At 41.3% G+C, this 16,229-nt stretch overlaps 1 protein-coding gene across 1 annotated transcript in view; it reads right to left on the bottom strand.

Moving 5' to 3' along the window:
* Nucleotides 1–16,229, bottom strand: part of zranb3 (zinc finger, RAN-binding domain containing 3) — an 84,215-nt gene that overhangs the window by 25,250 nt on the left and 42,736 nt on the right. The window contains exons 14-15 of the mRNA XM_034150993.1: nucleotides 12,270–12,539; nucleotides 7,694–7,821 (exon numbers count right to left, since the gene is read on the bottom strand). Of these exons, the coding sequence (XP_034006884.1) occupies nucleotides 7,694–7,821; nucleotides 12,270–12,539 (398 nt within the window). The remainder of the gene's footprint in view (nucleotides 1–7,693; nucleotides 7,822–12,269; nucleotides 12,540–16,229) is intronic.

Genomic DNA, 16,229 nt, shown 5'->3' on the forward strand with positions numbered 1-16,229 from the left:
ATCTATCGATCTATCTATAATCGCCATCTCTCCCTAGCCATCTATCTATCGATCCATCCATCTATCCATCTATCCATCACCATCCATCCATCTATCCATCCATCTATCGATCATCTATCTATCTATACTAATCTATCCATCTATCCATCCATCTATCCATCCATCTTCTATCCATCTATCTACTTCCATCTATCCATCTATCCATCCATATACCATCCATCTATCTATCCATCTATCCATCTATCCATCCTCCATCTATCATCCATCTATCTATCTATTCTATCTATCTATCTATCTATCTATCCATCCATCTATCCTCCTCTATCTGTCTATCCATCCATCTATCCATCTATCCATCTATACATTCCATCATCTATCCATCATCTATCTATCTATCTATCTCTCTATCTATACATCCATCTATCTCATCTATCCTCTATCCATCCATCTATCCATCCATCTATCTTCTATCTATCTATCTTCGATCCATCTATCCCTCCTCCATCTATCCTTTATCTACTTTATTCTTTTTTTTAAAGCTTTAAATGCCTTAAAAGAGAGACCATTAGTTTCTGGCCCTCAGCTCCCTCAGTCCTCCCAGCAGAGGAGGAATCCATAAAACACACTCAGTGGTTCCTTTGAAGCAGTAAAATGGTACATGGGTGGCACCACTTCACTACAAACAGTCCCTTCATGGTTCTCAGAGGTTTCTCCCTGGCTCCTCGGGTTTTTACGCCCAAACGGTTGGTGAGACCGGTGGGACTTCGCTGCTGAGTTCACCAAGTGTAACAACGGCGGGGAAATAAAACCGTGCACTGTAACTCGGCGTCCCCTTAAAGGGAACGACGACGCAGCTGCAGCACCGTTATTGTTTCACAGATAAATGTCAGGGTGATGTTGATGCTGTCAAATTAAGGTTTATCGCGTCACAGAAGGTGGGTGTCTTTTTTGTTTTCTCATTAACAACAGTTTCCTAAAAAGCAGCAATGACACTAAATAATAATGATCACGCCACCAAACACACATTCAAACTAAAGGAACCAGCCTGTTTGGGAAATGTAAGATGTAGAAAATACAGGTATTTGGGTTCAAAATGTAAGAAGTCAAAGTAAAAAGTTGTCAGAAAAATAAGTAGTGGAGTAAAGTACTGATACCAGAAACATGTACTTAAAGGGGACCTATCATGCAAAATGCACTTTTGTAGGTCTTTTCTACATGAATATGTGTCCCCGGTGTTCCAGGGAACTCACCAAGTGTCAGAAAACACAACCCTCTCTATTTTCCTCCATACCTAAATCTCTAAAAAAAGGGGCTGCAACGGATCTGATAAAAACTGATCCAGATTTGAACACTGTCCTGACGTCAGGACGGTGGCGCTACGGCTATTGGGCCAACTCCACCAATCAGGAGGAGACAGCCACGGCCATTGCCGTTCGAAAGCGCTGGAGACGCTGTAGTACATATGCCAGGCCTGTAGATGGTGCTGTTCTCACAGAATCTGCCCTTGCAAAAACAGGGGTAAAAAAGTGCAATTTGAGCGAAATGAGGCATGGCTAAAATGCATGATCTGTTTGGTATTTTGAAAAGAAAAAAATAAATATGCCTTATATAGGTATGGTCCTACACTATATTATTCAAATATAGCATGATAGGTCCACTTTAAGTACAGTAACAAAGTATTTGTAATCCACTACTTCCCACCTCTGACAATAACCTATATAGCACACTACAGGAAAGGGAAGACCCCAAAACACATAATAGGGCCTCTTTAAGATGTATAACTGCGGTGATACAGTACATTAAATTCTCAATTAACAATGTACAAATACCTTCACAACTAGAACGGTACTATAGCACACTGATGTTAGCATGTAGCTTAGAGCACACGCCTCATAAGAGACATTTCTGGTGCAAATCTGGTGCAAATGAGAATGAAATTGTGGGAAAAGCTAGCGGATAATAACACTATTGAGAACCGGGAGCCTTGATTGTAATCTTACAGACGCCTGGGAACAAAGGGTAAGAAAGAGTGAGGTTCAAAACAAGTATTTATAATAAAATATTCTCGCTAAGCCATTCAGTCCTGTATGAAACATGTATGACAATAGCAGCTCCAGCAGCTAAACGTGTTACATTGTGTTCTGCGGCTCAATTTATATTAAACTACAGGTAATTTCAGACAAGCAATCAAATCTCTAATTACTAACTCGCAGAACTTGGATCCAATTATATCTGCCCACACTTTGTTGCCATGGAAATTCTCGTGGTAACCAAGGAGCTCGTTAGTGATCTCTCGTTTTTATTCTAATGTATGTACACTACTTTGAAGATAATGCTTCTTAAAAGAAATGCCCTGCATATATCCGCATGAATGTACCTCCCTGTGATTATGGGTAATCATACCGCCGCTGCTCGGAGGTACCTGCATAAATAAATAATCACAATAAAGAACATTTAGCTAGTTATTACTGCTTCATTAGCACTAACTACTGCCAATTTGAAGCCTGAGAAGCCTTCTGTGATTGTGCCAAACATCAGGGACATTTTTTCCAGAAAGAGGCTGACCAGCAAATTCAAGTTAAGTCTGAAATCTGGATTTGTTGAGGACAGACGGGAGAAGTTTAAAGGTTAATACCCGTCGGCAGCTGACACAGGCATTTGGAGATACAAATCAACATTAGGGCGTTTTCTTCCAGCGCACAGAGGCCCACATGTTTGTTTGGATTATGACAAAAATAAATATCATGGGAGAGTCGGGGGAACAGTGGAGCCGCTGGTTCTGTTTGCAGCGAGAAGTAGGAAAGACATGTACTATATCATCCCTACTCACAATAATAACAGACATAAACAATACAAAATACATGAATTCATGTGTATAAGGTTTACTGTTTACTGCATGCCTCAATCCTGCAAGCTCAAGCTAGCTAACATATGGGATTAAATGAGAATTGACAGCGACCAATATACATATAATCTAGGGCTACATAAGGTTAGTTTGTAGTGTTTGTAGAGGACAACAGGGAGCATGGTTTAAAGCACAAAACTAGCATGTACTGTAGGAACTTTAAAAAAGGGACAAAAAACCCTCTTTTTCTCGACACAAGCATGCTGTTTTCCATCAGACACTGGTCTATTCACAAACATATAGAGAGGCGAAGTCACGCCCATCTACTTCCGACCCATGGGACCTTATTACGGAAAAATGATGTATTGAAATCAATGAGGAGAGAAAGATTATCTCTCGATCCCGTTTGAATTGTGCCATGAATTACACATATGATGTTTGTCAATCTTAAAAAATAATTTCCACGTCAAAAAAGTCACAGTTTGTCGTAAAACTGTTTAAATATAAGACTATGAAAAATATGCAACTAGAAAGACTACAAATCCCAGAATCCCGGTCCCGCATGCTGGCTCTTAGGAACCGACTAACTCCCCTTGTGTGTATGTACAGCTCTCAACATGCCCAGACTTGGAGTGATTTTCACCTCTTTTAATACTTTCCGCCTCATTCTGAAAGAAAGAAGTGAAATGTGCCAACGTGACGGCCGTCACGGTGTGTGGTGCGAGACGGGAGATGTAGTTCATTGAGCGGTTTCACACAAAAGAAAGTGTTACTTCAGTTTGTTTTTTTTGACTTACAAAATTATCTTTTAAATTGACAAACATCATATGTGTAATTCGTGGCACAATTCAAACGGGATCGAAAGATAATCTTTCTCTCTCCATTGACTTCAATACATACTTTTTCCGAACTAAGGTCCCATGGAGCTCCACCGGAAGGGGAGCGACTTCGCCTCTCTATTGGAATCGATACAAGCTGGCTAGATGCTAATAGCTAAATATGAACTCTGAGCTAACTTGGGTGATTTATATTTGGGATATTTAGGATTTTCCATGCATCACATTCGCGATTTGTCCAGTTAAAGTCACATTAACGACCCGTTATGTTTATGTTGACTATAGGTTACAAATGACACCGGTAATCACAGCGAAGGATTTCTTATAAGTTTAGCCCAACATAATGCATGTCTGAATCATCCTGACGTGGTTAAACCCCCCCCAAATATGCTCTTCCTGGTGTTGACATGTAACAGACTGCACCTCAAGTAGGAACAGAGAATCCTTGAATTAAACAACCAAAGAAAATGAACATCAAATTCTTAATACTCTCAATATTTCTCATTCAAACCCCAGGGACAAATCTTCCTGTGCATCGAGCGGATAATCCCGATGTGACAGCTTTCCAGCCAAAAATTCCTCCAGTTTATCATTTAAACGACAGCGGGGGACATTTATCTCCACGGCTTATCTTCTCAGCCATGCGTGCACGACACTGTGGGTAATATTGCATTCAGTTCAGCTCTCTGGTGGTCCTCTTATCTGCTTTAGTTGGGGAAAGACTCTGATCCCTCATGAATGAAACAAAAGGGCGGCGAGCATCACAATCCGATCAATACGGAGGTCTTGTTGGCGAGTGGCTCTCAAGACAAGTGCCAGGAATAAACCGGGGTGTAATCAGATGCACACGGCAACACAACGTTCAATGGCACAAGAAGCTTAAAAAGCATTTCACTTGATTATCTGAATGAAAGTCTTCACAGCAAGAGAGGCCGCCTGCACTTTTGTTTAAATCCAACATGATTGGTTGCTGCAGGGGAATCGTGTCTTTGTTTGTGGTCAGCTATTTCAAAATGACTGCGGGGGAAATCTACAAAATGTATGACTGATATTACACTTCTTCCCTCAGGCGGCAGTCTGTCACTGCTGATGTTGTTCATTACCGTTCGAACAGAGCAGCTGGAGTTGTTTTGTATTTTGAGCAATATTGAGTCCATTTATTTTACGTTGTTGCGCCCAGGTATGTCAAGAGAATAGTGATTTTAAAGCGGTAGAAAGCGGTTAAGCGGTTAAAGCGGTACTCAGGTGATTTAGTACTGCAGTAGTCTTCCATAAAATGGGGGAAAAGCAAGAGGGAACAAAAACAGAATGTATGCAGCAAAACACCAAAATATACAAGACTTTTGAGTCAGCGAAATATACAAAAAAACAGTGTTTTCTGTCTGTCTTTTTATGGTTTCCTCAGATCTGTTTCAGCACCACGGACAGCGCAACACTTACACAACAAACGGTATCAATCAATGTGCAAAAAAATACATGAAGAATTGAGGATCGGTCGATGAAAGCAATACTCGACCAGATTCCTAATTCTGTATACTTATTAGTGCCATTGAAATTAGCTTTTTTTGACAATGAGGTGCTTCACTTTTGCTGGAAAACATTGTGTTATTAGCTCCAAAGCTCTGTCTTTCATGTCAAATGTGTGGACCGCGCTTTTAAATATATGTAAATAAATCAAATATAAAGAAATGTTAAGACTCCCTTAGGGCTGGTAAACGCAGGAGGATTGCAGATCAAGGAGGAAACGTAGGAGAGAGGCTCTGCAGATCCTTTTTAAATGGTATTGGTAATCCTTTGGTAATTCCTGAACCTTTAATTTGTGTTGACCTAAAGAATATGAGTGGATTTAAGAGCTTCTCTTTCACCACACAGCCTCGATCAATCTCAGAGAGAAGCTCAAACAAGCTCCTCTGATAATAGACAGGAGGCAATCAAGGTTAATATCAAGCATTAGTAAGAGTAGTTTCTACCCTAACTGGAATCACATCTGTACAGGTTGCTAATTGGCAAAGAGTGGCAGAACAGCACGTTTCATCTTTGGTTAAGTGTATTGTTTTTTGCAGCACTTGGCGCTAAATAAAGGGATTCATTATGCTTTGTTCAATGTTTGAATGTGACAGGAACAAGCTGGGGAGGAACAAAACATGGTGTGGGTTTCTGAACTCATGCATGCCCTTTCAGTTTGGACTTATTCTCACTGCGTTGTGGAATAAAAACTTCAGACTTTCAGTTAAAAAAAAGCTCCCGATGCTGACACTTCTGAGATGTTTGGTGTCTTCAGATAGCTGCCGTCTGAAATGTAATACTCAAATAAAAGGCATCAGACATTGTACAATGTTTTATACTAAAGGGACAAGAGGAGAATAAATAAGACATCCAGCTTTGTCTGAGAGGAAGAAAACATGAAATGCTTTTGAATTCAATCCCTTTCTTCGGGGAGATAGTGTTTACAAGCATCAGCAAATTGTGGTGAATTCGGTGAATGTGACCACACTTGATGAACACATATATCACACAGGCTAAGACACTACATACTGATATACACCTGAACATCAGCAGGAGAGGACTCTTGAAAGTAGAGACACTACATACTGATATACACCTGAACATCAGCAGGAGAGGACTCTTTAAAGTAGAGACACTACATACTGATATACACCTGAACATCAGCAGGAGAGGACTCTTTAAAGTAGAGACACTACATACTGATATACACCTGAACATCAGCAGGAGAGGACTCTTTAAAGTAGAGACACTACATACTGATATACACCTGAACATCAGCAGGAGAGGACTCTTTAAAGTAGAGACACTACATACTGATATACACCTGAACATCAGCAGGAGAGGACTCTTTAAAGTAGAGACACTACATACTGATATACACCTGAACATCAGCAGGAGAGGACTCTTTAAAGTAGAGACACTACATACTGATATACACCTGAACATCAGCAGGAGAGGACTCTTAAAGTAGAGACACTACATACTGATATACACCTGAACATCAGCAGGAGAGGACTCTTTAAAGTAGAGACACTACATACTGATATACACATGGACATCAGCAGGAGAGGACTCTTTAAAGTAGAGACACTACATACTGATATACACCTGAACATCAGCAGGAGAGGACTCTTTAAAGTAGAGACACTACATACTGATATACACCTGAACATCAGCAGGAGAGGACTCTTTAAAGTAGAGACACTACATACTGATATACACCTGAACATCAGCAGGAGAGGACTCTTTAAAGTAGAGACACTACATACTGATATACACCTGAACATCAGCAGGAGAGGACTCTTTAAAGTAGAGACACTACATACTGATATACACCTGAACATCAGCAGGAGAGGACTCTTTAAAGTAGAGACACTACATACTGATATACACCTGAACATCAGCAGGAGAGGACTCTTTAAAGTAGAGACACTACATACTGATATACACATGGACATCAGCAGGAGAGGACTCTTTAAAGTAGAGACACTACATACTGATATACACCTGAACATCAGCAGGAGAGGACTCTTTAAAGTAGAGACACTACATACTGATATACACCTGAACATCAGCAGGAGAGGACTCTTTAAAGTAGAGACACTACATACTGATATACACCTGAACATCAGCAGGAGAGGACTCTTTAAAGTAGAGACACTACATACTGATATACACCTGAACATCAGCAGGAGAGGACTCTTTAAAGTAGAGACACTACATACTGATATACACCTGAACATCAGCAGGAGAGGACTCTTTAAAGTAGAGACACTACATACTGATATACACCTAAAATCCTACTTTGAATGAATGTAATCCTGAAGTATTGTAATCCTTGATGAACAGATGTGTAAAGTGATGAAGTGTTTTATAACTAAAGGGTCCGTGGGAAGAGAGACATATATTTTAATAATGGGCACAAGGTGGTGTTTTACGTATGCGATATATATTTGTGTTCTGTTGTACGGAGAGATCTTTAGAAGGATTATTATTTCAGCAGTACCTTTGTGTAGAGATATATCCGGTCAGTGTAAGGGCTGGCGCAGAACTGAAGTCCCGGGTAGACGGTATAAGCGTCATCTTCTTCATCATCGGCCTCATCATCGTCATTAGCCCCGGCAGCAGCAGTCTCTGCAGGGAGAGAGGAAGAGGCTAATATCTCTCAGAGTATATATTACTGGCTCATTATTGGCTCTCACAGCTGTGTTTGCTCCTCTGCCGATGCTCCGACTAGCAGAGACATTAAACTCCTGCAGCCCTCACATTTATTACACACGGCACAATATTGAGGGGGATATGACATTTGTAGCAGATCATTAAAATGCATACGAGGCGCACGCTCGAAAAATAAATATTTAGCTTTATTGCTTTCAAACACTTGATTATAGAATGTGAAATGAAAATGTTTCAATAATTACCTTTGACATTTTTCATATAATTAGGAATGAAAGTCAATCTTATGCTATCACCCGTTGATATAACAACCAACCTACACGTGTGTCTTAAAGCAGCCTGTCTTGAACACTTTCCAGCACCGAAATAGAGTGAATATATTAAAATATAAGCGCTGAAAATGACATTTATATTAATTAATGCTTTGTTTTTACCACATTATCTATAAAACAGCGACATGAGCATTGAATAAAGACAGGAAGTCTCTCAAAAACAGACCTGACTTGATGCTAAATGCTTGTAATTGTATTATTATTATTATTTATACGCATTATTCATTGATTTTAGGGACAAGTTTTTTTGCTGATGGACATTTGAAGGGGCTGGCAGGTAGTATGAGAAAAGTAAAGACCTTTTTGAACATTAAAGCATGAAAAGACACACAGTAGAAGCACAAAATACAAATATGAACCTGAAAATGAGCATAATTGGACCCCTTTAAATAAACAGAGCACTTATTTTACTTCCATGCTGTGCGTAGAAATCTTTCTTTCGAGAAACAATTGCCTTTTATTCAAAGAAGTGCATCGATAAGTGCAGATTTTTAATAGTATTGAGTCACATTTAAATGAAGACAGTTGCTTTTAACTTGTACTTGTGCTACCTTAAACCATCTGTGCATCAACATAAGACTTTAAATCAAGTTAAAATAAGTCGTCTTCACCTGAATTCAGTGCACTTTTGTTGTGCATTTCAGTGCACTGGACACTCAGGAAAGTTTCTATGAGCGTAGCACGGCTTTTAAATATCAATCATGATCGCCAAAGTCCTGATTGCAATTAGTATTCCTCCACATAGAAGACGAGTGATTTACTTCCAACATGTCCGTGTGAGATTTTGCTGAACACCAAGAGAGAGAGAGAGAGAGAGAGGAGAGGGAGAGAGATAAGATGACAGTAACAAATGGGGAGAAACAGAGGAAGGGAAGAGAGGGAGCGGGTCATTAATGTCAGCCGTGTTGCTCGCTCATCCTGAAGCAGCGAGCAGGGAAAGGTCAGCGGTGGAAATGAGACGGCCGCTGCTCCACCACGCTTCATTTAGACACTGACCTACAGCACTCTGACGATACTCGCCTTAAATCACTCTGCATGGCCAGTTGTCTGCCTCGTCTGTGTGTGTGTGTGTGTGTGTGTGTGTGTGTGTGTGTGTGTGTTCATGGGAATGTGTGTGTCTATTTGAATACTACGAGGGTTGACCCTGCTGTATCAAAGGCCCTGCAAACACATTTTCTCCATTTCTACTTGATGGGGGTCTTACAAGGACACGGGCATTTTTGCTGAAGTCAAAACAGTTTAGAGTGTTTTCAATAAGACATCTCTTTTACTTGTGTTTTTCTCTGCGCTTTTCTGGTTTGAAGTTAGACGGGAGTTAAGTTGATATAACGTAGCTTCATTCACCAATCAAGATAGCGACCTTTCAATTAAAATAGGATGCAATCTGTGTGTTGTTTGACCCCTAATAAATGATATTAAACAATGTTTTTTCGAAGTGTTACTCTATTTTGCCCGTTCAGTCATGCATATGTAATGTTATTTAAACCAATGCTATCATAAAGTAGCATAAAATGGAATGAAAAGCACCTCACAATTCTACTTAAGGACAGGAATTAGTAAATGCACTTTCCATAACTAATTTTACAACGTTCGAAGACCTTGTCAAAGATCGGTGATGCATTTTTTATTTAATGTTTCTTGTTAAAAGGTGAGCTCTTCCTGTTAGGCCTTTTCCTCTCGCTGACCTATCATGTTCACCGGCCATATCTTTCATTTTTATGTTTGCCGTGCAATTTCCCCGGGTCTGGTACAGGCTGTTCTGATCTCACCCCGGCATCAGCTCGTATGGGCCACTTTATGCCCAGGAGAAGGCAGTGTGCCGTGCTACAAGCTAAAATAACTTTCAGGACACTAGCGTTTTTACAAAACCCCATCTATCTGTCCCTCCATATCTGTAATGAAACCTAGCATCCCTGCAATGTGCACCCTATATTTGTCGTAAGCAGTTTTTTTTTCACCCCCCCTTCCTGTGTTTGCACGCCAGCTGCATTAAGTGGGCCATTTATACGATGGGGGCAATTCATCTTACAAAGCCGTCTTATTAGACTGTCACTTACACAGTATGAACAGTGCCTTCAAAACACCCCGAGGGATTTATCTGTTATTTTACTGCGAGAGAGAGAGAGAAAACAAACGCCTAATTGGACTGAGTCATCTCATCTTCTGCCGGATCGAAACAGAAGAGAAATAATACAACCAAAAGTGTGAGGACGTTTGCGTTTGCGGTAACGTTTAAACTAACATCCGGTAGAAAAGCTGTGTGTTGCAATGTTTGGGTCATGCAGATGGATGGGATAGCGACAGACAGGAAGTAGAGCGAGAGACAGAAGGGGAGGAGGGGGAGGACTGATTGCCTGTCTGTGCTGTGAGGAAAGTAATCTCAGAGCAATCAAGATGTGTGGGCGGCCGACAGCTCTGCGCTTTGCCTTCAAAAAAAAACCACGGCCAGGTAGCGGAAAATCATTAGGCTCCGCTCCTGACCCCATAGGTCACTTTTATTGGACAACCGCTGTGTTTCATAGCAAACCCACGCTGCTCACAAATTAACCGACGGGACGGATGGAGAGACACACGGCCACATATAGACGGACAGAAACGTGTCCGGACACCCCACTGTGTCTCTTTAGTGCCATTTCTGATCGACACGGGGCTTTTAACGCGGGTCTAAATAGTGATTTGAGGCTTACTTTTGCTGCTAGGAAAAATATTTGATTACTAAGGATCTGGTCCCATGTCTCAAAGTCTGGCGCAACATTATATTTGAGTTGGTTCCCCTGGAATATCTCACAAATGTTTGACATGCCAAATCTGATCAGTTCTATACAATCTGGCAGCCTTACTTACATTTCCTTGGACCTGAATTGTCGGCTGTTATTGTTAAAGGAACCTCATGGATCTCCTCATAAATTCATCATCAATCATACATGTGTGATACATACATGTGACTTTAACTAAATAGTGTTTTCAACAGGAGGCCTTTCGCTCACCTTTTGTATTTCTACGCCTGAGAGTAGAGGGGGAAGCAGCAGTGGGATTGGACATCTGGGGGCACACACTAATAGATCTCAGAGTGTGTGTGTGTGTGTGTGCCGAGTTGTTACACACTGATCTGAGCACGTTAAAGGGTAATAGGGGTTGATAGCTTGCCTGTTAAAACCCTAAATGGCTTCTACAATATTCCCATCTTTACTCGGCCCTGAACTGTTCGGTTTCTTCCTTTAATAACCCCAAAATGTTTCAGAGGCAACGCTCAGGTCACAAGCTTTTCTTAGACTCTGCTAGTCTGGCAATATTATTAGTATTTTTGTTGGAGCTCTTCATATTGCACACGGTTTAATTAGTTCTTTGTAATTAGCGCAATGTATTGCTTTGCGTATCCCTTTGAGACACAAGCACTTGAACACAGAGGTCTTAATTTGCAATATTACACACTGTGTAATTTGTTTTTTCACATCCCTCTGAGACCCGCAGACATGTACAAGTGTAACGGGAGTGGACAAGGGAGAGCCGCTGGGCGAAGGAAACTTGTGTCTTTTCTATAAGTAGTCCACTTTATTAAATAAATACAAAAAAACAGCCAATCAGAAGCTGTTTTCGGCGCTCACTTGCACATTTCTGCACACATACACGGCAGTTAGTCATATATCGACGTATATTCTTGTACTAAGTTTGATTTTTTTATCTTTTGTATATTGAAATCTGGTGTAAATACAAATTTTTTAATGTAAAACCGTCCTTTTTTTATATAATTGTTATATTTTTGACATTATTTTCTTCTGTTGTGTATGTTTACACCACCAAATCCCTTGTCTGTGTCACCGTACCTGCCAAAAAATGTGATTCTGATTCTCAAACATGATGCACTCTGGGGAAGTTTCATTCAATATCACCTGTAGCTCCCTGAGAGCCTACTAATAATAGTAAGAATAATAATGCGCGGCCCCATATGGAGTGAGATATAGTCCCTTATTGGTTCGAGGTGATGATATTAAACAGCATTATATGGGCAGGTGACAATGCAGCCGCAGCCAATTTCCCTAGATATGAAAAGAAGAAGATTGCAGTTGGGATTACCCTCTGTTCGGAGGTGGGGGGGGGCTGATTGTTTGTCTCTGATCTGCTGCCGCTTGTCCTCCTCTTCTTCCTCCGGTTTCTGTTTGTCTTTCGGAGGCTCATCCTCATCCTCATCCTCACCCTCACCCTCGCTCTGTTTGCCTCCCGGCGATCTGGGAGTCTGTGTTTTCCCCCGACTGAGCTCTGGATCGCTGTCGGAGCCGGAGAGGACGATGCATTCCTCGTCCTTTTCACCCGGAGGGGGTGTGTGAGGCCTGGGGGGCTCTGAGCCTGCAAAAGGGGGAGAAGGGGAGAAAGAGAGAGAGAGAGAGAGAGAAAGACATTAGCCGCTTTCACACCAAGTACTTGTCCCCGGTACTTGTCCCCCCCGAACTCTTTCGTCCTCGAACTATCTAGCAGATCGCGTTCTCACCGGAATAAGTCCCTGAGGGAGGATTAGGCAAATGAAGCCGCTGACGTCACTTCTTACTGTCAGGCTTACTTTGTAGTGGTTTATCTGCTATTCATCTTTGCACTAAGGTGCGTCTGCTGCTGAGCCTATTTACTATGCATACGACACACCTGGGACAGCGTGATGATGCCGTTATTGTTATTATTGCACTATTGTAATTGTGCCTGTCTTGACTGTGCTAAATAAAAAATGTACACGCTGTTCAGATAGAAGCTGCTGGGTCGCGTCTTCCGAGTGAATCGCCAGAAGCGCCGACACCTCCTCATCACTCCACCGCTCCCATGTTTTTCTTTTGTGTTGCCATAAGTTAGTCTCTCCGTTGGTGCGCTGGGCTAATGCTAATGCGAGCAAAAGGAGGCGTGTGGCGCAGTGGATAGAGCCTTGGTGTTGGGATCAGGGCGTCACAGGTTCAAACCCCACTGCAGTCAGCATGTCGTTGTGTCCCTGAGACACTTCACCCCAAATTGCTCCTGTGGGGATTGCCCACAGTATTGAGTATGTAAGTCGCTTTGGATAAAAGCGTCTAACAAGTGACATGTAATGTAATGTAATGCAAATAAAATGGCGGCTTCACAAAACCTTTCGGAGTTTTACGGGCCGTGGTTTGCAATTCGCCCGGCCAATCAGAAGTTGTTAGTGTGGCCGACACACCCACGAACCATTTCCTCCACAGGAAAGTACCACCTCTCTAGCAGGGACTATCTGGGGGTGAAGAGGTTCACGCGAACTAGGGACTAGTTCCAGATCCTTTTTGGTGTGAAACCAAATCTCCCCCTCCTATCGGCCTAGTTCGGGGGGGAAAAGTACTCCGGTGTGAAAGCGCGAGATTTTTCTTTCTTTGATTTTGATTTTCAACAACAATGAGCTTATTTATTAACTAGACATTGAGAGAAGATTTTTATTTTTTCGATTTTCTTTTCACATAAAAGCAGGGTTAAAGCTGAGCTCTCCCTCCACCACAGAGCACACAGCTGTAGTGAAACTCCACCAGTTTAAAAACTCTTCCATATTTCTCATCAGACAGTGACATCTCTTGCTTTTACCAAAGATAAAAACATGTTTGTGAGTTGCTGACCGGCTCTCCAGAGAGAGGAGAGAGAGAGAGAGAGAGAGAGAGGAGAAGAGAGAATGAGACGAGATGAGAGAGAGAGAGAAGAGAGAGAGAGGGGGAGAGGAGAGAGAGTAGCGATTACGCGCGCTCGAGACGCGGAGCTGCAGGTCATCGCTCGGGCTTCGGAGGGGTTTCTTTTTGCCGAGTTGCACTGTAATCAGACTTTGAAGAGTTTCATTCCCCGGCGAGATATCCATCATCTGAGGAGAGTGACAAAATGACTGCTGACATGAAAGTAAAACTCAATATGGCTCATTAGGGAAGTCATCAGCCATCAGGAGTCCTTCACTGACCAACTTAGAAGATGTGATGGACACAGAGAGGGATGTGAGAGACTACATCAACACATTAACCTCTTCATAGGAGGATGAGCAATTTTACAGTGCACGTATTTCACTTTGACTTTCATTTAATTAATTTCTTTATTATCTTAAAAAAATGTCATGCGAAAATTGAGTTGCTTAAACTTCTTATATTATTAAAAATATGTTAATTTTTTTAATGCACATTTTTCCTTGAACTTATAATGTTTAAATACATATTTATACTTTTTAATCTTATATTTATTTAATTCTTAAATAGAGTTACTGTCATAAATCGCAATTTCCTCCAAAAAGACGTCTAAAAGAATCTTTCTAAAACATATTGCATTATCTGTTCCTACTCTGAGCTGCAGATGAACACCTGCCGTTCACCAGCTCTCTGATCCGTCAATACAATTAGCGAAGAGAGTGAATTATGTTTGTGTCACATTGTTTTGTTAATTGCCCGCCTGCATCATGTGCAATTAGACCTAAACTAAATAATTGTCAGCGATTGCTGCATCTGGCGGGATTCAAACAGCTCCACCTCGTAGATCAGATACAAAACTTCTTGTTCTGCTCTTAAACCATTCATAGGCTTTTCATTCATAACTAATGGTGTAATTCTGCAAAGGTCAAGCCGCGATCCAAGCCACACAAATGTTAATGGATGCAGGGATTATGCCGTTGCCATTCATAGACTCCACGTTATTAAAAAATGACTTTTAAGTGGTGTTCTGAGGCGCTCGCAAACTACAGGTAGTACTGATCCTCATCAAGGTAAAGCTAACAGATGGATTAGGTGGAAGGCAATTATTTCCAATGCATTATTTTCAGAGAATCAGTTTCCTTTCCCGACTTAGTTCAATTTAAGTCATATCCTCTTACATTACTTGTTGAACTTGAGGTGTGAAGTCTAACAAGACAGTAAGTTGTGAGACTCGGGGACGCAGAGGGCTAATTAGTGATCCTTCCTCTCTGTGGCTTGTTTCTTTCAAAAGGCCAGGCTATAGTCGGCTTCCTTGAAAATGTCATGCGAGTCTCCGGGCTCCTGAACTCCGCTAACAAGCCGAGCGAAACCACGGAGAGACGGCTCAATTTGTGTAAAGCTGTCCCCACCGAGGAAGACGTTAAGGGAGGGGAAAGTCTTAAGAGAAACTGATAAATGATTCATGGACAAAGTTGGTCTTTTGTTATATTTGATAAAGTAATCAAGAAAGTCAATATACGAGTGAAATCGATCTGGTCCCACCCTTAAAGGGGACCTATCATGCAAAATGCTTTTTGATGTCTTTTCTACATCAACATGTGTCCCCGGTGTGTCTGGGAACTCACGCAGCGTCAGAAAATAAAACCCTCTCTCTTTTCCTCCGTACCCAAATCTCTAAAAACGGGGCTACAACTGGAGCTGATCCAGATTTGCGTCCGATATGACGTAATATCTGAAATGTGGACCCACAGAAAGTTGCTATCAGAAACAATGCCCGACTGTTTTGGACGTAATATGGTCGGTGTTTACATTAGCATCGCTAACACTCAGAGCTAACCTGTACTGGAGAGCATGTGTGTGAAGAAGCAGGAAATAAAAAGGAACTCACCTTGTGGTATAACCGGCAAGAGAGAAAGCCTTTGAGCTCCATACTGTTTCAGAAATAATCCTTGATAATCCATGATATGGCGTTTCATCACCGCAGTATTTAGTTTAGACAGTAGCTGCCGGGTCCCGCATGAGCTCAGACCCCTACTTTTTTAAAGCTTTATACCCCAAATCAGCACTTTTGAAACAGGAAGTGAAATAGAGGGATATGAGGCATGGCTAGAATGGGTGATCTGTTTGGTGTTTTGAGCAAAACACTTCATAGACATGTTTTTTATATATTTTTATATATCTGAGACCTATGCTATTGCCTAAAAACAGCATGATAGGTGACCTTTAAATTATCTTAGGCATCATCTAAACATCAAACCATTAAACCACAAAACCCTTAACTATTTGTAAATCCACGTGTTATACTTCCTCCTGAAATGTAAACCCTTAACATGTGTCTCTGTTAAACACATACAAAACGAAAAACACAATGTAACAGTGTAAAAGG

The sequence above is a fragment of the Trematomus bernacchii genome, unplaced genomic scaffold, assembly GCF_902827165.1.
Source record: "Trematomus bernacchii unplaced genomic scaffold, fTreBer1.1, whole genome shotgun sequence".
NCBI classification, from domain to species: domain Eukaryota; kingdom Metazoa; phylum Chordata; class Actinopteri; order Perciformes; family Nototheniidae; genus Trematomus; species Trematomus bernacchii.